This window comes from Numenius arquata, chromosome 14 (assembly GCF_964106895.1).
Source record: "Numenius arquata chromosome 14, bNumArq3.hap1.1, whole genome shotgun sequence".
Taxonomy (NCBI): domain Eukaryota; kingdom Metazoa; phylum Chordata; class Aves; order Charadriiformes; family Scolopacidae; genus Numenius; species Numenius arquata.
In genome coordinates this window covers 6,816,876-6,839,347 of record NC_133589.1, presented here as the reverse complement: position 1 = coordinate 6,839,347, position 22,472 = coordinate 6,816,876, and the positions used below count along the sequence as shown (strand labels likewise).

General features: G+C 47.5%; 1 protein-coding gene across 1 annotated transcript; it reads right to left on the bottom strand.

The window, feature by feature from the left end:
- Positions 1-8,235: 8,235 nt before the first annotated feature.
- Positions 8,236-13,079, bottom strand: GFER (growth factor, augmenter of liver regeneration). The gene is made up of 3 exons (XM_074158635.1): positions 12,858-13,079; positions 12,265-12,476; positions 8,236-11,391 (listed from the first exon to the last, which is right to left on the bottom strand). The coding sequence occupies exons 1-3, from the start codon at positions 13,053-13,055 to the stop codon at positions 11,229-11,231; spliced, it is 573 nt and encodes a 190-aa protein (XP_074014736.1). The 5' UTR covers positions 13,056-13,079; the 3' UTR covers positions 8,236-11,228.
- Positions 13,080-22,472: the final 9,393 nt, after the last annotated feature.

The following is a 22,472-nucleotide window of genomic DNA, read 5'->3' as shown; positions in this document are numbered from 1 at the left end:
TTCTGGGGGTAGGGTGCTGTTGCAAGGGTCACCGCGCTACGCCAGCATCACCATGCAATGACAAGGGCTACCTGTGCTACATCCGGGGCAACCCCTGCGGCTGTAAGTACCTGGACCGTTGGCAGGAGGGAGATGCCATGGAGCGCAGGGAAGTCACCACGCTGCTCAACTCACCTCAGATGCACACCTTGCTTCCCCTGAGATAAAGACCCTTTGTCCGCCCAGCCCCGCTGGTGTCCCTGGCTGATAGCAGGGACAGGCAGACGTAATAGCTGAAAGGGCTGCTGTCACCTCTGCCGGGGAGCGGGACAGTCAGAGGACCCCGCAGCCTGCAGCACCGGCTCAGCACAGGCAGGGCACAAGGCAGGGTCCTCTGGTGGCAGCTGGCTGGGGGCCTCTGGCTGAGAGCAGGCTGTTGGTGTGGCAGAGGGAAGGGTTTGGTGGCTGCTGCACGTCGTTACACACCCATTAGCTGGTGTGAAAAAGGGCAGCCCGATGGGGCTGAAGCTCTTGCTTCCCTCGTGCAGAAAAGGAGGCACCCAGAGCTGCCGTGGGACGGGAGGAGGCCAAGCCCTGTCCCCGCTCCCTCCCCAGGGACAGTAGGAAGGAGGAAAAAGAGAGGAACCTTACAGAGGGAAACCCTCAATTACTGCAAAGGGAGTTCCCCCCCGCGGCTCCAGGACCATCTCCCGAGTTAGTTTTCGTAGCACCGTGATGATGATCCCGGTTCCATAGATACCGATGCCATGACAACTCTGACATCATCTCTGCTTCGGACGGGAACTGCAGGGAAAGTCGCAGGGAGGAGTACGCATGCACTGCTGGCACCGAGCAGGTCTCCCCTTGGGGCTTGGAGCTGGGGGCTTCTTGTGGCTCCACCACCAGCTCTCCTCCCGACCTGCCATCCCCTACAGCTCCGTTTCCCCGTGCAGGGTCCGGTGCCGCGGGATCACACGGGGTACGCGTGTAGCAGGTGTGTGAAGCCCCTTACATGCGAAACACCGTAAGAAAGCGAAGAATTCCCGTGCGCTGGGCCCCGTCTCCAGCTCGCTTTGGCCTTTTGCGGCTTTGTCGGTCTGTTCTTTCTGGCAGGTGGAACCAGGATTTAACTGGTAAAGCCCATGATGATGCCATTCAGTTTTTCTCAATTACAGGTGAGTCATCATCTCTCCAGATCTATTTCTGACTCGCAGCAGGAAAAGCAGATTTCAGCCTTTCGTTCCCCAATGTCACCAGCTCAGTAGAAATCACATTTTACTATGCAAAAAAAAAAAAAAAAAAAAAAAAGAAATGGCTCCAAAGAGAATGCCAGGTTGGTCCCTCCTGCTTTCCTCTGGCAGGATGTCTCATGGGGCTGACCAGCGATTGCACCCCAGTGAGGAGTGCATCACCGGCTCATCCCTGAATTGCAGATTTACGAACAAAGACCATATTTACTTTAAGTGCTTACCATAGGTGAGATTTTTTGAAACAGCTTCAGCAGCTTCGACGCAGCTGCTCCAGCGTCCTCAAAAATCATTTCTATGCTTTGAGAACAAACCATCCTGTATCCATCAGCCTGGAGTTAACGTAGGGAGGCAAGGGCAGCCCTGGTCCCTGAAGGTGGCCAGCGCCAGGGAGGTTCCCTTGTCTGGGTTGGGCTCAGCACGCCCCACACCTCACCTGGTGAGTGGGTGTCCCATTGCCATTGCCACGCGGTACAGCCCAGGTGGGGCTGTGCCATGTGAGCAGCTCACGGACATAAAAGGCTGTGGACAGACCCTCAGAAAACCACCGGCATTTGGAAAGCTGGGTGGCAGGACGTACGTGCAGGAGAGCAGCGTGCTCCCGGGGCTGCTGCACAGGGAATCACCCAGACCTCTGGGGTCTGCTCTGGGTTTTCTGGTGACATTGGGAAAGACACTTCAGTCCTCTCCCTTTCTAAAATCTCTTGCCCAGCTCATCTGTCCCAACTGGGACAGGCATATTTTGGACAATGCAAAGCACAAGGAACCGAGATACTGCTTGAATCGTTTAGATGCTACCGTAGAACAAACTGTAACCGTTTCCAGACAGATAAACGGTTTATACGCTTCAGGCCATGACCGTGATGCATCAGGCAAGATCCCCACTGAAATCCCTGCTTCTAAACTTGTCCTCTTTCTTCCAGGTTCATCTCTCCAACTTCTGCCTGTCAGCAGTATGTTTATACAACCGTTTTTCACATTATGTTGTCCTGGCTTTTTTCCTCCTGCTACAGCGCAGATAAAGCACAGCAGCTATCTCTACCCGACATGCAAACTGTATTTCTGTTTCACTTCCTATTGCTGCAAATAAGCTAACAGATACACCGAGGCAGCCAATAACCAGAAAGGATATTGCATCTTGAATATTCTTTCCCCATCAAATGGGGGAAAAGAACAACGTTTGGAAATGGCACTTTCCAGAGCATTTGCTCAGTTTGAACAAGTTGTGTCTGCGTTTACCATTCCCCCTGGATTTCAGTGACGGGGAGCAAACAGAGCGGCACGCAGACGAGTGACTGAGATGTGTCCGTGTTTTGATTTTACACGGTTTAATCAAGGGTAGTGGAAAGCATGGGTTTGCCTCCTGTTTCTTGTAGTCACGCCAACCTCTTAATCTTTGTCTCCCACAGAAAAAAGCGACTAGGTCTTTACCCAGGGGTAAGTATGTGGACACGACAACCTTGAGGAGACAAGACATGGGGCTTTCTCCTTCTTCAAAGCCTGTTGGAGTCAGCCCTACCCACCCAGCTAAGGGCTGACTTCAACTACCTCTACAGAGCTAAGAGCGGCGATGTTTTTCAAGGACATATGGCTGAACATAAGCAATTTATGAAAGCTTACCAAGTTACCTGTTGTCAGCTGAACGCTTTTAAGTGATGCTAGCGTCACTCTGTGAAGCAGAACATACTTGCAAAAATTTCCAAGCAGATGGCTGAGGCTAATGCACCCTTCTTCACAAACCCAGTGCTGGGATCACTGGATGGCCCATAGGAAGCCCAGTAATGGACAAGACGAGTTAATTCAATTTCTTTACCAGGATCGACTGTATTTTCTCTGTGGCAGAGGGTAGCAGTGGGATGCTCCTGATTTGGCAGGGGAAACAATCAGCCACACTTTCTGCTTAACTTCTCTACAATAAAATAGTGATGTGAAACTGCTCTGTTCTCAGAACAGCTTTGACAATGTATTTATAGCGAGGGCTGCCTCGGCTGAGCAATCTGAATAAGCTGAAAGCAGGCCCTCTGCGGCCCGAGGGAGCCAGCCAGGCTCCGGCCACGGTTTACAGCCCACCGGCTTCAGCAGCTCCGCGAGGTCTGACACTGCCTTTTGCACGAGCGTGGGCGGTAAAACAGCTTGCCCTTCACATTCCCTGGGCAGCACAGGAGAAGCAGTACTTTGATATATGTTCATTTATTTGTTGCTCTGAAATGCTTTGCTCGACATTCATTAGAGTTTGGCTAATACTGCTTTCAGCCATTAGTCTCTAGAAAAACAAGAGAGTTGATGGAAATGTTTGAGAGGTGCTTAGAAATTCATAGTGTTCACTGACAGAGAGAATGGACTTCCTGATTAGCAATACCTTAGCATGCTATCGCTAGAAAGCTACTTAATGCCCTCCACCCCAAGAGATCCAAAAATATCTGGAAAATCATTTATTAGCTGGTTAGTCATCCACTTCTGAAATGCAGCCATTTCTCAGGTGGGATTCAGCAGTTACTGTGCAAGTATAAACCCAAGATAAGTATGCTAGAAAAAAAAATGCAGAAAACTTTACTAATTGAAAGTGCCATGGGAAGATTCGGATAGCAGAATTCAATTAATTGAGATAGCGTCTGCTTTGAACAGAAGAGTTAATATCTCAGTACTTGCATAAAAACTGAACAAAAACCCCAGAGGGTTTCAAAATACTTTCCAGCAGTGCAATTGCAGGTTTGGTGTCTCACCTATTCTTTGCTTCTTCTCAAAATATTTCATAGCATGAAAAGTTTGGGGTTTTTGGAAAACCAGTAATCTAATCTGATTCAGTCCCTGGGTTGAACTCTGCCTATACAAAGGCGCACAACACCTTGGGAGGAGCTAGAGGAAAGGAAAATAAGATCCCTAGCTGTTTTCCACACTGACCTCCTTAGGACCACAACAGCGAGTCACATCATGTAGGGCCTGACCAACAAGTTGACTTTGGTGGTTGTCATCTGCTCCCTGCTCGGTGTTGCAGCTAAGCAGGTACAGTAACACCAGCAGGGCATGGGGCAGCCTCTGAGCAGCTCGAGCCATGCTCTGACACGCAGAGCTTCTACAGTTCTCATTTGAGCTACAGTGAGCTTTGCTGCCAACGGAGCTCTCCCAGCTCAGCCCTTTTGTTATTGTCGTTTCTGCTCGCGTTACACAACAAAGCAAGATCCACAGTGCAAGTTCTTGGGGAAATAAGGGCCACGATGTTTGCGTAATGCATGTGGCATTTGTAGTGATATACTGAAAATAAGAAATGCTTCGTTTCTTAACTGAGCATAGCAAATACTAAACAGGTCCTCGGATTCAAAAGACGTAACCTGCCATAAAAGAGATTTGTGGGATGGATTGAGATGAGTAATTTTATTATAGTGAACAATCTCAGGCCCAGGACTCTGCAGCACAAGCACATTAAAATAGCCTCCCTGAAAAAGATTTTCATCTAAATAGGAAATACAGGCAAAGGCTGCTGAAACCACTATTTTTCTCCCCACTTTGCAGAAGGGGAAGTGTGGCTACAGAAGATGAAGTGACTTACCTGGAGTCTAGCAAGAAGCTTATGACTATGGACTGAATTTTGATCTCTTGAGTCTGCAACCACATGCTCTAGCCATACAGACCTTGTCTTATATACCTTGTGTATCTTTTACCCCATCTAAGAAGCACGACATGAGGCACAGTTGCAGAATGCACTTTTTCACACTACTGGTAGCTTGGGCCAGATGTCAAAGATGAAAGAAGCAGGGAAAGCCCAACTTTGCCTGACTGTACTCAGCATTTGAAAGAAAACTCCCCATCCAGCACCATCTTGTTCGGAGACTTGAGTTTAGACCTAAAGCTTGGTGTTCCAAGAAAAATGCAGGCTTTGAGGGACTGCATGAAATAGCTGCCTGGTGTCTGCTGGGGGAAAGACATTAATTTAACTCAGCTGCTTTCTTTCTCATGGATCTGCTAATTCAAAGCAAGGCTCCCATCAAACTCTGTGGGATTTCTTCCTACCTCTTCCCGTGCAGAAAGGCTGGGTTGCTTCCCTGTAGCTCAAAAGGAACAGCTTTGCTGAAGTCATGACTGTCTTGTGATCTTCCTTCCAAACCCTCTTTTTCCTCCGTAAAGCATCCAGAGCAGATGACAACCATACCAAGTAAGTTTGATCCCTTCTCTGACTGAAAACGATGCCTGCATCATGAACGTTCCCCTCACCTCTGTCTGGTCTGTGCACGAGCCCATACGTGTCTGCATAAGCAGTAAAAAGATTGTATGTGGCACAACAGCATGGACCAGCTCACCTTTAAGCAAGGTCCACATCTGGCTCCCATCTGCTGTTGGCTCAGGACACAGGAGGAACAAAGCAAGCCACAGGAGCTAACCCAACGCAGCCCCTGCCACCAAGAGGACCCCTGAAGGCCAGCCACAGCTGAAGTCGCTTTCCTACAAGCAAGCAATGCCCTGCAGTACACACACGGTGCTCTGTGTAAGAAAGTGACTGTTACAAAACCATCAGATAAAATTCATTTGCCCTTTCCACGTTAATGACCTGATAAAAAAGCCAGAACTTATCCATATATGACCAGCTATGGGCTGAAGATCAGGTAGGAAACGTGCTGGAAATCGCATCCAGACAGTGTTTTATTATACTTCCAAGAGCCGTTTTTAGCTGCAGGCAGAGAAGTGACACATCCCTCATTTAGGTAATTATACAGGAGGTATTGCACACTAGTTTGAAAAGTAACTGAAGTCACCAAAATCTCCTTCCAAAACCACAGGAAAGGGACTAGCATGAGGTAGAACAGTTGGTATCTGGACAAGTCTGCGGTTCCAGAGCAGTGTGAGAGACAGGCAAGTCAACGAAACGCGTGCTTTGTTGCCCTCTGCTGTTTGCTCGCTTAAGATGCAAAGCGAATTTTCCCCGTAGCGAAGCACATTGCAGTCACAGCCAACAGGAGCCAAGCAGCATGATGGTATATGATGTAATGGAGGGAAAAGCTGGGACCAGGGAGAGTTTTCTGCATTAGGAATTCTCTAAAGTAAGCCCAGCAGCCCGCACTAGCACAACGCACAGAAGCGGAGGGCACCTTTCTGCAGGAAGCAACGCAGCCAGGTGATGGGAGGCAGGGGCAGAACTCAGCAGCCCCTGAGAGCCAGGGCCACCGTCTAAGTGCTAGACTGTGCCAGACTCTGCGAGCCCAGACCAACGCCGGTGTAACTTTCCAGGATGGATTGGCAACCCTTCACTAGCCCAGTATGTGCAGACAGGATTTTCACACATCAAGGGGAACGGAACAGTTTCAAAGCTTGGCAATTACACTAGTGCTGCTTATTACGACTTTACTTCTGGAAACATTAAGAATAATTAGAAAAATGAGGAACTGACAGCACTAACAGATACCCCAGCATCAGCACAGAGAAAGGTACCGAGTCCCATTTATCCTCACTTGGCAAGAGCCGCCCTTTGTTCCAGAGTTCTGCAAATTGTGGAAAGTTTTCTGAGGTGCAGTAGATAGATGGATGCTGCACGCCAGCTACCACCAGCTCCCTTGACTGTGAATTAATTGTGCATTGGTGCAGACACACCTGAACTGGCTGTGACGGGCAGCTCAGAAGCATCACACGTTGTTCACATACAGTTCCCTGCAGGACTTGCCACTCCAGGTCAGTGCTCCAGCTGACCACAACGGTGACCCCCATCCCCTCGGACAGCCCTTGGTGTTCTAACTGCTGATTTGCCTATACGCCATTAGCTGTGGGTTTCCTTTATTTGCTTTATTATATATTTCCTATTAGCCTACAAAATCAAGAGTTGACTTCACACAACCTTGTTGGCAGTTTCTACTGAAGTGTTTATTCCTGACTACACAAAATACTGACCAGCTCCTCTCCATCATTCAGACAAAAAACCTGAACAGCCACTCCAGGGAAAAAAAAAAAAAAAACAAACAAAAAAAAATCAATGCTGATAGGAGGAGGTGAAAAAGCAAAGCAAAACCTAAACCCTACTCTCTCCAAGCCTGTAAAACTCCCAACAGGAAGAAATATCACACACTGCCTATAACAGGCTGGAGCAAAAGACACATGCAAGCAAAGCGACTTTTGGGAATCTTACTGTAAACAGAAGACTGTGTACACCCAACACACTGCAAAGGAACAGCTAATCCCTGGAAAAATGTTAAAGACGTAGTGATACTTCCGCCAACACCTGCACTTGTTACTTGCTTAAACAACTCTGCCTTCTATTCATGAAGTGGACAATTCCCATGAGGCTCTCTGCTCTTTGCTTTCAGGGAAAAGAAAAGAAAAAAAAAAAAAAGAAAAAAAAAAGAAGAGGAAAAAAAAATTAGAGCTATGAATGCAAACCAGTCCATGAAAACAGTAAGTCCTTTGTGAAGCTGAAAGGTTGCCCAGGTGCCTGTTACACAGGAGCAGCCCTGGAGGAAGGTCCCACAGTCTCCTCAGGCAGCATCTGCTCCTGACTGTGCTTTGTCTTGCAAGGGATTCCCCTATTGATAGGAAGCTCCTTTCTAGGAAATGTGATGGGATGTGCATGCTTGTGTGGTCAATATGTAGTTAACAACTGTTGCCCTTCAGTAGATAACGCCCTGCCATCCTGCTCAAACTCAGCAAGATTTGAGCTACTCCCAACTGTAACGCTACCCTTAATGCTGTTAGAAAACAACAAGAAGAAAACCCCACACTTGAACCCCATAAAAAAATCCCACTGCTCCCCACATAAAACCAAACTCCAGTCTGACAGGGAAGGACCTGCTGTACAAAATCACTGCATTCTTGTAGCTTCTTGGCCCACAGAGAATTGTGTCAGTTTGGCAGCACCACAGAAAAGGACCAGTTGCAGCCCCACTTTGCCTGATCCATACACAGACAGAATCACACAACCTCAGCTGAGCAATCAAGCTCAGATGGAAACACATTGGCATGTGAAGGTTGGACACACCAGCACTATATGATGCCTTTTCCTAAGGTCTCATGCAGTAGAGAAGCCAGGAATGAACTCAGTTGCTTTATTATTTTCACATCAACAGGAAATATAACTTGAATACAGACATTTTTAAAACTAGATTTAATCAAGTGCATTTAGAAGAGAATTCACAATTTTCTGTACGCAAGTATCTTCAATAGAAATTCCTTACATAAGATTAAAACTTGAGATGTGGTACAAATGAGCAGCAAAAAAAAATCCTCCCCTCCCCACACACTCAAGTCCACAGAGATAACGATATGCCTGAGAAATATCTAAGTCAAAGCTCTTCTGCAAAGCCAGAAACATGAGAGAACAGAGTGCAAGCATAGATTTTACCAAATGGCTACTTAGCAAAATTATAAAGTGCCCTAATAACATCCTAAGAGCTACAGCTGGTGGCCTCGTTACTAGGTAAAGACACTGGCTTCAGCTTTAAGGCTCTTCCCCTACCCCTCCACTGCTGGCAGAAGGGGCTTTTCCTTCTCCACACATCTGCCACCTCCTTGAACACAAGGTGACAAAATTTTTGTGTCGCCACAGCTGCTCTCCCTGATTTTGAGCAGGATACACATTTACTTTCCTCTCTACACTCTTAATATGTGGACAGACACTGCAGTATGGTGGAAGGTTACCACGCACCTGCCCATCACCAACCGCTTGCCAGCAGAAGACAGCAGTGGTCCCAGGACTTGGCCACAAGATCAAGTGCGCTTGCACAAGTACGTGCAACTCACCGACCCAGCCCATTTTCAGTATTAAGACAAAAAAGGATGAGACAGGTGTTTTACCAACCTGCTCATTTACACTGAAGCAAATTTACACTGGAAGAAATCTCATCATCTGATCCATGGGTGATGAAATTGTTGCAGAGAATAGCTGAGGGCAGATTGGAAAGGAAGAACAGTAAAATCCTCCTCTAGAACAACCAAGTCCAGAAGAAAATGCCTGTCCACACCCCCAGCTCCTAAAACTACCCTGACAGAACTGGGCAATTCAGGTCAGGCCTGACAAAAGGGGAGGGCTACAGCCTTTCTGTTGGTCCTCTCCCCACCAGCAGATACCGATGTGCTTCATTTTGGGGACTGAGTTTATTACCGAAAAGACAAAAACCCAGGGCTGGAATTTATTTGTTCTAAGAAACTCAACATGTTAATAGGGCAATTTTCCGCATTGTACTTTCAAGTCACAAGTCAGATTGCTATCTTCATGAAGTACCTTGTCATCAGTTTTGTTGGATTTGTGTTTAGAAACATTATTACATTCAAAAAACTTCAACAATAACAGGTCCATAAAATTTGTCTCCTGTTTTAACAACTAGAAAGAACTTGAATACACCATAAAACGTTCAAATATATTTTCAAAGTTCTTATTGCTTTACTAAACACTAAGGAGCCCCACGTACACAGGTTTGAAGATCAAAGTTCTTAGATATGAGCTGTCATCACTCTAATACTTCTATAATAAGTCTCATTAACATTTCTAGGTAACGCTCTATCAGCAAGAGTAAATTTACAAACGTACTGTAGTGCATGAAATAAGGAAGCTCACTAAAACACGCAAGAAAACCTCAGCAGGAAGTACAGAAGGAAAAAGCCTACTATTGTCATGGGTTGTGCAAACTCCCGCAAACTCTTCACAGCCAGAAATGCAATAAGGGCATGACATCACTATCTACTTTAAGAACTTGAAATTATTTTGACTTTTTTTTGTAAGCTGTCTCTTTCTATAAAGAGACACGTTTATATGCATTGTGGTGTAAATCACGCTGCTGTTTCACTTGAAGCTGAAATTCACATTTATGTATCGATATACTGATGTGGTATATTTTACATAGGAAAAAAATATACATAGCATGGATTCTGACCAGTTTCTACAGAGGGAATCTACCCCAGGGACTCCTTTGAGTCCCCTGTGCAATAAATACCATGTAAAGCTGACATCACAGTCTTAAGCAGGACTCAAATACTGCAGGGGGCTTGCAAAGTCCTTTTGTTCTACAGAGATTTTTAGCTAGGGGATAACACCAGATCAGGGGATCGACCAGGTCAGCAAGTACCAATCAAGGATTTCAAAACTAGAGTGACATCTCAGAAATACTGTATGCTAAACAAAGCTAAATATGCTTCATTACAGGTATCAGTCTCAAGCTATTTTCACAACAGACAGAAGTTCACAGCAGAGACAAAGAGGTTATTGGCTTTAAGAATTTCAGTAGAACTTATCATTATACCATTTCTGAATACAAAGAAAGTTAGCAATCAATTTAAAACATTTGAATTTCACCTAGCTGATACTTCACTCCATTCATCAGATGTGGGGTTTTTTTTGTCCTGCTTTAGTTTCTCTTTCTACAATGCCCTCTTACATGGTAAGTTGAAACACAAACATAAAATGAGAAATGTGGACTCTATGGCTTTAGTATTTAAATTAAATGCACCTGCCTTCAGGCCTTTTATCAAAGGAACTGGATGAAAATTTAGAAACAAGCATTGAAGATATCGGAAAGAAAGATTCAGGGGTACAGACTTGGAGAAAACTCATGCTGTGTTTTGTGCCATCAGAACAACAGAAGTTAAAATTACAATTAATCAGATGCATTTTCTAAAACATCAGGGTAATACCTGCGGATAAATGTGAAATGCCACAGGGCAGCCCTTTACAACTGTGTTCAGGGAAAACAAGTTCTAGTCACAGAAATGCCCCTAAACTAATGAAATGTCATTATGAAAAAGTCTCCATGAGTTTGTCAGTGGCTTAATTTCACAGGTTTCTGGCAATTCCTGTGTCAAATGTAAGGCCTCAATCCCTCAGGTAATGTATTTATGTAATAATTTATCAAAATATTATTAGGCTAAAATTTTCAAAGTTACTTTTAGAATTGGTTTACCTTTATTTCCACAAGCCATATCAGTCACACACACAAGCACGCACGCACACAGTTATTTACTCGCACATCTCCCTGTAGTGACTCATCAACATATTGAGTTGGTCTGTTAGATTTCCAAAGCAGTCTCTACGGATTAATCACAACTACCATCTTTCCAACCATCCCGCCAGCGTTCATCCACACGAGAGCAGTCAAATTCAGATTTCCCCAGTTTCCTGTTCACTTCATTATGAAGAAGACACAACCACTGGGAGAAGTTATTTCTGTTGCTAGTATCAGGCTGATTTGTACGTAATCTGCAAACAGGGAAGAGGAAACAAATGTTACTTCTTTGCAGTCACCAACTTCAATACCCAAAGTGGGCACATAGCACACAGACAGCCAGAGTCGCCTTTTTTGCTATCGAGTCCTGAAGAGAACCCGGAAGAGAGCACAGAGAGATCAGTAACTATCCCCTATAAAATACTGATGGCTGCAATTGGCTTTAGTTTCATTCACTACCTAGTCTGGTCAACTGGAAGACACAGGAGTCAAACAGCTTATCTGTGATAAAAAGCAAGAAGTACTTGAGCTCATGGAAAACACCAAATTAAAAAAAAATAAAAAATAGAATAATAAATGAAAAAAACACTGAGCAGTTGTTTTGCCACATGATGCCTGCTAAGTCAATAATTAGGTTTCAGACTTTTTTTATCATCCAGAAAAGAGGAGTTGAAATTCTGAGAAAAAAGTCGACAGTAACAGGAGTAGAAAACTTTACCAAACATCACAGTCCATTCCAGTTTTTGCCTCCACTGCTGAGGTTGCCAATAAAGGGGATTTTTGGGGGTAGAAGAACACTCGCCTCCTGCAACCCTAATTATTTCAAGTCCCAGTCTATTTCCACAACTAAGCACAAGTCCAGTTTGAACCAGAAAATCCCAAGATCACCTCAGGGAGGTCTTGGAGGCAGCACGCAACCTAACAGCACGAGAAAAGGTATTTGTTTTCTGAGTAAGTGTATCACCAATTGACGCAATAATGGAAGAAATCACTTAGGTAGCTACAAACCCCAACGGCAGGAAGAGCTGCTGATATGCAAATAGCTGCTGCAGCCCAGCATTTCAGGCTGGCCCCTTCAACAGCAGCCACCAAAAAAAAAAAACAAACCCAAGGATGAAGCAACTCACCTTTCCCTCAGATCCTCAGCGCAGTGCTCGCAGGGGTAAAACTTGGAGAAAAGGTTGATGAACTCTCTCATCTCCTTCTGCTGGGCACCTGTGGGGCGGTCAGGGTAGTACGCTGCCATGGTGTGAAGGAAGGCCCAGGTGCTGCGGCCCAGCTGCTCACTGTCAAGGGGACAGTTCGGCGGTGGCCCTTTCTCTTCTGCAACTGTCACGTCCTGGAGCAGGAGAGAGGGTTGTGAGGGGGATGCCAGCGCTTGGTGTGGAAACAGCCCCTTTGTGCTCAGGTGGGAGATGGAGATGGGAGAACACAGGCCCTTCACACCCTCTGGGGGGGGTAACGACAGAGCCGCCCACCACACCCAGTGGGGAGAAGATGGAGGCCCCCTTCACACCCCCACACAGGGGAAACCCTGCCCCTGGCTCCTTCACACCCTCAGGAGGCGGCCACGCAGCCCCATCACACTTAGGGGGACAGGACAGAGATCCATTCCACGGTTCTGCAGGGGCTGGAGGTACGACAGCCCCCCCAAGTCCCCTGAGGTAACAGAGGGGGTTCCCCACGCCCCCCACTCTCCCCGGGGAAACCACCACCTCACCCCGCCGCCGCCCGGGGCCGCCTGCTTCCTCTGCTGTTGGAACCAGCTCTTGAAATCCGTGCAGGCTCGGCACGGCTTCTTGGACTGCTCCTCCGCCCCGGAGCCCGCGGCGCCGTGCGCGCCGGTGAAGGGGCCGCTCTCAGTGCCCGGGAACGGCGGAGCGCGGTAGCCCTGCCGGCCCTCGCTGGGCGCCGCCATCTTGGCGCCGCGGTGCACCACGGGCCGGGGCAGCCGCCGCGGGAGGCCGCCATTTGAATTGTCCCCGGTTCCCCTCAGGAGGGAGCAGCGCGGGGAGCCGGGGCCGGCACCGGGGCCTCGGGAGGGCCTCGCTGTACCCTCGGCCGGCCGCTGGCTCCAGGGACGGGGCTCTTCCTGTATGCAGATGAGGAGGCTCGGCCCGGGCGTTCGCCGTTAAACACCGAAGTGCACGTTTGTGATGTTTTTTGCCAATACGGCAGCAGGCTCTGGGTTTTAACTGTGTGGTTGAGGAGAACAGGGCAGGTTTCCCTTCACACAGTGCAGTGATGTGAGCCTTCTGCCAGCGCTTGTCCACCTGGCATCTGTGTGTATACATAGATATATACATACACATTGTGTGTGGCAGAGCTCATGGCACAGAGCAGCTCTCGTATGTGCCAGCACTGGCAAAGGGCACCCCGGCCTTATCTACAGCAGAGCGATACAGCTAACAGCGTGATTTAAAGAGCAAACAACAGGCTGAGACTCAGTTGGAGAAGCTCGGCCTGGAGAAGAGAAGGCTTTGGGGACACCTTATTGTGGCCTTTGAGTACTTAAAGGGGGCTTATAAGAAAGATGGGGACAAGCATTTTAGCAGGGCCTGTTGTGGTAGGACAAGGGGTAATGGTTTTAAACTAAAAGATTGTAGATTTAGACTAGATATAAGGAAGAAATGTTTCACCGTAAGAGTGGTGAGACACTGGCACAGGTTGCCCAGAGAGGTGGGAGATGCCCCATCCCTGGAAACATTCACGGTCAGGTTGGTCAGGGCTCTGAGCAACCTGCTCTCATTGAAGATGTCCCTGCTCACTGCTGGGGTGTTGGACTAGATGACCTTGAAAGGTCCCTTCCAACCCCAAACCATTCTATGATAACTCAATTCCAACTTGTACACCTATAGCAGAACACACCCATATAAGATTTTACATGTTTTAACACCTGGCTTATAAAACTATATTGAGGAAGGATTTATTCTTAATTTTTTTTTCTGAGAGCGTTTGCACCTTTTACACAAGGGCGGGTACATCGAAGAAGGAAGGCCTCGCCTGTGGCTGAGTGCAGCTGCTGTGAAGGAGAGCCCAGGCCTTGCCCTGGGTCTTTGGTCTCTGGTGGACATTCAGCAGCTCTCCTGCTCTCCTTTTACTCCTGGCAAGCCACAGGTTTTGCGAGCATGTGAGGATGGTGACCCAGCTCCGGTCGAACCTGGGTGATGGTCCAGCATGGCATCAGCTTCAGAGCTGGGTCTCTCACCCCTTGGAAAGGTTAATTCACTGCAGCTTGGCTCCTTGCTAAAAGTGCAGATAAAGCTTTTGACCGATTTCACCACCTGAAGTGCAAGGGTAGTTCTTGATGGGCATCAGAAGATGAAAAGTTGGAGGGCAGCACATATTTGCTCTTTTCCTTCCTTTTGGCTTGATGTTGTCATGGCGTTAGAGGTTTTGAGGCCACAGGATAAGTCTCCCTCTGTGGACAATGCACTCTAGAATGTGAATTTTCTATCCATTTCAACTTTTCACCTCTTCATGTCCTGCAGGTCAAGTGAAAAATATGATTATTTTGTCTAATACAAACAAATGTATGGCCTGGATGGAGGAGGACTAAAATATCATCTTAAGAAATCTCGTCTTGGCTGGCTGGGGTACGTTTTTGCTTCCCCTCCCTCCTGCTCTTCCCCTTCAGGGAGCACCAGCCCTTTTCCTGTCCCTTCAGGCAGTTGTGGCCTGGGAGCCTTCTCCTTAGCAGCTCCTGCCCCTGCAAAAAGCTGTATTTCTCCACATCCTATTCCTTCCAGGCTGTTCCATAGCCTGTTTGAAATGCATCTTGAGTCTTTTGCCTAATGTTAAGTGCTGTCGTGCCGCCAATTCTGCCAAGACACAATTTGTATGAAAGTTGCTGGAAAAATACTGCTCATTTTCAGCTGTTACCCCCTGATATATTTAGCACAGCATGGTGTAAAATGTTTAGTAGGTAATGCATCATTTTAGAGAAATGCTTCAAAGACTTACCTTCAAAAATATTTAACAACTTAGAGTGCTTTACATGGAAATGGCTGATCTGTTTCCTGATCTGTGTAGAACTGAGATGACGATCTGGATTTCCATCTTTGGGCCTCCTATTTACCAGTGCTCTGTATTTTTTTTTATTAGCAATTTCATGAGAACATTTATTTGCTGATATTGGTGAGGGATGGAGAAGAGACACGAGTAACTGATAGGATCTACTGAAATGGCTTTGTCTAAAGTTATAGATAGCTATATATCTAAATTTTACACGCAAAGGAAAGATGAAGTGGGGGAAGAGACATTCTTTGTGTTTGTTTTCTTTACCCACCAATAAATATTTAAATGATGGTGACTTTTTTTTTTTTTTTTTAATTGAGGAAAAAAAAGGTATGCTGGTTTCTGGAAGAGGGACCCGGGGAATTTCCTACAGTGTTTTATTGCTTAGCCTTCAAGCAATTAAATAGCTGCAGAGATGTTTCTAATTCAAAGCAATCTCCTTGTTCGGCTGTTAACAATCTGTTTGCTTTCTTGTTAGTGATTTAGTTTATTGAGGTCGTTAAAATATAAGCATGTTTTACTTTTATTTAAAAGGGAAAAGTTCATAACCTGGAAAGAAGCTGTTGCTTACAGAGGGATTTGTCAAGAAGGTGTCAAGAGGATGGGGTCAGGCTCTTCTCAGTGGTGCCTGGTGACAGGACAAGGGGCAATGGACACAAGCTGGAACACAGGAAATTCCATCTCAACGTGAGCAAAAACTTTCCTATGAGGGTGCAAAACAGGCTGCCCAGAGAGGGTGAGGGGTCTCCTTCTCCAGAGATATTCAAGACCCTCCTGGATGCATTTCTGCCCAGCCTTCTCTGGGTGACCCTGCTTTGGCAGGGGGTTGGACTAGATGGTCTCCAGAGGCCCCTTCCAACCCCAGCCATTCTGCAATTCTGTGATTTGTGCTCAGTGTTGCTCCCCCTACCCCTTTTCTGGTTGGCTGTAAGAGCAGAGCTGGCTCTTTAGGAAAAGGTGCTCCCCGTTTCCTCCATTTGCCCTCATGGCCAGCATTATCCAGTTTCAAAGCAGGCAAGGAAAAAAAAATGGGGAGATGCTCAGATTCAAACCAGAGAGAGGAAATCCACTTTCCTGTCTCTAATTGAATCCAAGTGCAGAGCCTAATTAATTCTGACACATGAGCTTGGTGGGATGGAGATCTGGGGGTGAAGGAACCCACGGTGAGCCCCGGCCGGCATGGTGCATGCTCCCACCCAGCCCTCTGTGGTGCAGGAGCTGGTGGTGTGGTAGAGCTTGTCACCAAACAAGCTCCTAACGAAGACCCCTCCTACAAGCAGCTGCTTCCTGGGGGGAAGGAGCAAAGCACAGCTCCGTCCCGTGCTGCCCGGCCGAGGCTTCTTCCATCCATGGTCCAGGTGCCTGTTGACACCTTGCAGCGCTCCTGGGCGCGGGCACTGCCAACAAAGCACCTATTTTTCAATTACTTATGTCTGCGAGACCGGGCTCACTGAAGTCTACTGCATCGGTGCCTCTTCCGAACAGCTGCGTAAGCTGTGACTGGAATAGAGTAACCTGCAGGATGGCAGTGACGGTAATTACCAGGAAGCATTAGCAGAACCCGCGCTCGAGCAAATGAAAAGGGTGTGTTTGCATTTCTCAGAGGAAGACTCCTGTTTGATGTTCTGCTCTTATCTTGGCACTCCATTAACAAGAGCTTGGGAACTGGCAGCTGACAGTGGGTGCACGTGGACGGAAGAAGAAACGGGCTGGCAACGGGAGATGACCCGAATTTGAGGCCAGACATGCATCCTTCTGCTCGCTCTCTAGCAAGAGGGTGGCACCTGGGGACAGACACCCCCTTAGGGATGGACACCTCCCTGGCGACGGACAACCCTTTGGGGATGGACCCTTCCTTGGTCCTCTGAGCCCTGTGGCACTGCGGCCAGAAAGTCAAGTCAGGATGGGCAAAACGCGTGGCACAGACATACCCAGATCGGGCTTCGGGTGAGGACAAAGGCCTGAGCTTAAGAGCAGCTCCTGAGAAAAGGAGGGGTGGCCCCAAGGCAGGGTAGCCCCAAGGAGAGGTGACCCCAAGGAAGGGTGGCCCCAAGGAGGGGTGGTGCCAAGGAAGGGTGGCCCCAAGGAAGGGTGGTGCCAAGGAATGGTGGCCTCAAGGAGGGGTGACCCCAAGAAGAGATGACCCCAAGGAAGGGTGGCCCCATGGAGAGGTGACCCCATGGAGAGGTGGCCCCATGGAGAGGTGGCCCCAAGGAGGGGTGACCCCAAGGAGGCTTCACACAGCTCTTTTCCCAGCAGTGTGGCCCCAGGCTACAGCAGGGTGCTCATTATGTATGGGTATGATTATATCTACAGAAAGGCTGCTAATTTTCAAGGATAACGGGCTTAAAGACCAGAGAGGACAAAACTCACTGTCTGCACAGCCCACTTTCTAGGATGCAATGGGATTGTATAGAAGTGTAATCCCCAGCGGAGCCAGTGAGCCCGGACTGCCTGCTGGGATGTGTTTCTCTCCAATACTGCAGTAAAATTTAGATTTTGACAAGAGAACAAGGAAAAATACTCACAAAGCCGCCGCCTTCATTTGGGAACATAAACACCGCTGACTTTTCATTAATTTATTACTATGAATTTATTTAAAGTTCTTTGGAAAATACCTCTCGGGATTCTTACCATGGTTTTTTTGTGATGGTTTTATAGACACCTCCAGTCAATGTAACTGTTGCCCTCTCCAAGGGAATACAGCAACAGGAAACTGATTTGGATTTACATGTAAAGATGTGAGCCTAAAGTCCAACCAGGTACAACGCCAGCATCAGGAATTAGTCATGCAGTTGTTTGTGAAATTACAGTCAACTAGGAAATAGCAGCATCAAAAAATAATGTGTATTTCCAGGTAAGTGAATCATATTGAGCAGTTTTGCTTATATGCAAGAAACGCATCGCCTGCAAAATTTCCCGAGGCATGAATTTGTCTCCCAGTTATCAGGAGGGAGCCTGCTGCCAGACTGACACGTTTCACTGCCGGGGAACAGGTGAGACATCGATCGCAGTTCAGATCCATCCAGAAGTATTAAAATCTGTTCAAAACAGTCCGAGGTGTAAGACTCCACACAGACTACACCGCGACTCTCCCTTGCACAAATCTGGGAGTCTATACCCAGGGACTGCATTATTTTAAAGTTTGTGCCGTGTGGATCCTCTTGCTGATTAAAATGAGAATTCCGAACTAGCTGTGTATATATTTGCAATGGCAGGGATAGGGAGAAAACCAAATTATTCTGTGCAGGATGCTACAGCCAGTGCTCTGACGCTTGTGCCGTGCTCCAGTCTCTGTCTCCTACATCCCAGACTCTCTCCGGGCATCCCTGCTGAGCACAAACACAGCACCATTGGGATTTTCCTTTCATGCTCTTGGAAAATAAAGCACAAAATCTTCACCCAGCAGCTCCCATCCCTCTCGGCCTTGTGAGGGGAGAGTCCTCTGCCCTCTGCGAACGGCAGGAGAGTTCAGGCTGGGCTCCAGTCCGGACACGAGCTTCTGCTGCTGCGGCAGAACCGACTGCGTGATAGGAGCACCCTTTGTTTTAGTACGGAGATGTTATTTGAAGTTCATTAAAAAATGTTGTAGGGTGGTGTTTCCCGTATGGATTTTGAGGGTCTTGCCTTATCAGCGTCTCCCATTTTCGCCTCCTAAAAATGAATGACCCTGTTGCTATGAGAGCTGTGCTTTCAAAATCGCTTGTCCTGTGGAAGGACAGGCACAGCTGGAGGTTTCTGTCTTTTTCCTCATCCATTTGCAGCTCTCCCTGGTTGTCGGGTGATTCCTTTTTCTAGAAGCAGATCAAAGCATGTGGACAGTAGTAAGTCTCAATCGCCGGTGGAGGAAGAGATTTCTCGGGTAACAATTGCTACGAAAATGTATTCAATCGTTAAGAATTAAACATTAATGAAACAAGACTTCTCCTTCCATGTTAGTCTTCTCCCCGCCAGGCTTTTGAGTGAAGATTAAATATTGTTCTCGGGGGAAGGAACGCAACGGTCTTGCCTTTGGTCTGAAATAAAGGTGGATTTTTAATTGAGCTCCAAGTGCTGATGGAAACACCAGGAGAGATAAGGCACTTTGCATATTCTGCTTATGGATGGCTGTGCGGAATGAGGAAGGGGTAAGAATAGCACGAGCACTTCTCTGACTAATCTGGGAGGAATACATCGGTGTTGTCTCTGATCAGGCTTTGCCATATTTAGCATGAGGTAAGAATAGATTTTGCCCAAGTGAAAACAGTATTTCTACGTGTTCGCCGGCACTTGCTCCGCTTGCCATGCCTGTACAGGTTGTGTCGCTGGGGTTTTCCCCTGATGGATTTTGGAGCGTGCGGGGCCTCCTCGAGGCTGAAACCCCTCGGAAACCAAACCCTGCCTTCCATCTCCCTTCGCATCCCATAGACAGGTCCTAACATGAACACCCGCCGCATTGGCCTCATACCATGCAATGAACTCATCAAACACCTTTTTTTTTTTCTTTTTTTTTTTTTTTCCTCTAGGAAATGATGCAGAAAACTTTCTCGTGCAGGGGCTTAAGTTACATTCTCCTCCTTCCTGCAAGTTTTCTTCTTGAATCACACTTTCCTCCTTTGCGTAACCTTAGAAAAACACACCATTTCTATAAAGGAGCTATGAAATTATTGCAACAAGTGCTTGGTTGTACCCCAGGCGACGAGCAGTTCCTGTGAAAGGCAGCTTTCTCCCTGGGCTGGGCAGCTGGATCCTGAGGGCATTTCAAGGAAAATTTGCTCTGTTGCTTTAACCCCTCTCAGCGAGTAGATGCGAGGTTTGCGGGAGTTTGATGTGCTGCTGTGATTTTACACCAGCCATCCAGCTGTGGCCATGGTATTAGTGACCCGAGGGTCCCTGAGGGGACAGGACCCACCGTGTCCTGAGCCTTGGTCTCCTGCACGGGGGCAATAACCAAGGATGCCCTGGGCACGAATCCATCACAGGAGATTGCAGATTAAAAGGAGTGGGACTCATGCTGAGACGGGAGGGTAGCAGAGGAGAGCAGAGCAGAGGGAAGAATGACAGCCCCTCTCCACATGCTGGCTAACGAAGCCGCAGCCATTGCATGGAGTTCCCTTGTGAAAAAGGCAGATGAAGGGCTTGTAGAAAATGAGCACTGCCTTTTCCCAGCACCGCGATACGAGGCCTTACTGGCTGGGACATTTTCTGAGACAGCTCAGGTAGCAGAACTTCAAAATTACTTTTTTCCTTCCAGCAAATGCTGCCTCACCATCCCGAGCTGGTGGAGAACAGAGAAACATGTTTGGCCTTAATGGATCTTTGGTCTCTGTAGGGGGAGAAAACTCTTATAAGCTTCAGCAATTCACTGTGATCCCAATGAAAACGCAGCTTGTAGGGATTGCAAAATGGGTTCTTGGTGCTGTGCACACACTGCACGTTCGTCCCCTGGAAAGGCAGGTCCCGCGCACAGCCCCGGTGCAGACACCTACCCTCCTGCTCCCCTTAAAGTACATCCAACGCCAGGTAGCACAGCTCTCCATGCTGGAGCCCTGCTTGTCATGAAGTAAATCTGCCCGTGAGTAGTTACTGAGCCCAAGGACGTGCATCTCCTGAAGCTCCGGCACTGCGGCCGCTTCTGGGGGTGGAGAAGCGCCGCGCTGCTGCGTGCGCTCGGAGTCTTTCTGAATTGGATTCCGCTGCCCACTGAAAAATGCGTCAGCAAAATTAGGAGGAAATTAAATACCTTCTTCTGGATTAGATATTGCAAAATCTCTCATCCCGGCCTGTGTGAAAGTTCAATTGCTTCCTTTGTTTATGAGGTGAAGGATGTTTTTGTCAACTCCAGTGTTTGATTTATTTATTATTTTTAAACAAGAGTCTGTTTCTCTATTTATTGGAAGTCTAAAAGCTCTTTGTAGTCTTAAAATCAGCTTTTAGCAGCTGGGCTTTTCATTAAAGGTGCTGATAGGTCATGTGTTATCGCAGGTGACCTTCAGGAACAACAAAGGGCAGGTTTTGATCCTGAAGGTGATGGTGGGAAAAGATGCAGCTCTCCTGCCAGCATGGTGCCAGCCGAGGGCCCCCCTTGGCTGTGCCTGCGCCTCCTTTCCACATCTCTTTCTTGCAGCCGTAGTATCTCAAGGGTGGTTGGAGGATCTTGACTCTCTTTGCCTTTCCCTGTTGAGTTTGCAAGAGGTCAGCGAGTCTCACCTCTAGCAGTTCCTTCCATTCGGGGCATGGAAAGAGAAATGCCTGATTTAGAGTCCGGCACATCTGCAGCCCTTGAGCGGTGCATGTCACTAAGCAGCCCGGACCTGGCTTCTGTGCGTGGTAAAGGCTGTTCATAACACGGCTCCTTCTCTTTTGTGCGTGTGTGCTTTTGTGATGCGGCCATTGCTTGTTTGACTTGGAAAATGGCTGTGGTGGAGCTGGAGAAAAATTGCCTGTGGCTACCTCCAAGCATCTGCATGCTCAAACTCTACTTCTGGCTCCCGTTGGATGGAGTGAGGGATTGGTCCAGGCTCTTGTCCCACCTGCTGTACTCCGGTTAAACACATCGGATTAAGTTATTCCTGACCCATACTGAAAGGAAAAGAAAAACAGACCCCAAGTGTTTATTTGTCATGGAGATTTTATACTCAGTGGAGGGAAGCTGGTCTTGTAATGGAAATAGCAGAGGGAGCAGCCCGGGTGGCCAGGGGGACTCCCTGAAACCACTGGATGACCTGCCCTGTCCTTCAGACCGTGGGCTCTTTTGGGGCAGGGACTCTGGTGTGACTCCCCATGACTATACCTTAGTCACTTTCTGTGACACAAACAGTATTTTGTGTACCCAGAGCAGCTGTTTATGGCAGTGGTGATGCTCCCCGAGGAGCAGGAGGCAGAGCTCCACCTTTGCCAGGCGTACGTGACTTTCTTGGAGCAGGCTGCAGAACGCCTGCAGTTATTACAGAGGGAAACTTTTGCTTCCTTGGTATTGTCAAACCTGGACAGTCCCCTCCTATATATTACTTGCTCATTTATGATCTCTTTTGTATCTTGTAAAACAGATAAAGAAAAAAGTGACTGCTGTCCTCGTAGCCTATGAAAATAAATACTGGTGATGAAATAGCAGCGCCCAGCAATACTGGCTGAGTGTTGCTTTTTCCAGGCATATCACTCCTACCTGTCAGTTAATAATTACACATAAGGAGGTACCAATTTATGGCAGGATGATATGGAAGTAGTAGAAGAGATAAAGTAAACTTGACGTAACGTCAGGGAAATAGTTTTGGTTTGGGGCTTTTTTGTAAGCGTGCTCAAACGTATCCAGCAAGGAAGTGGAATTAATGACCTCTTC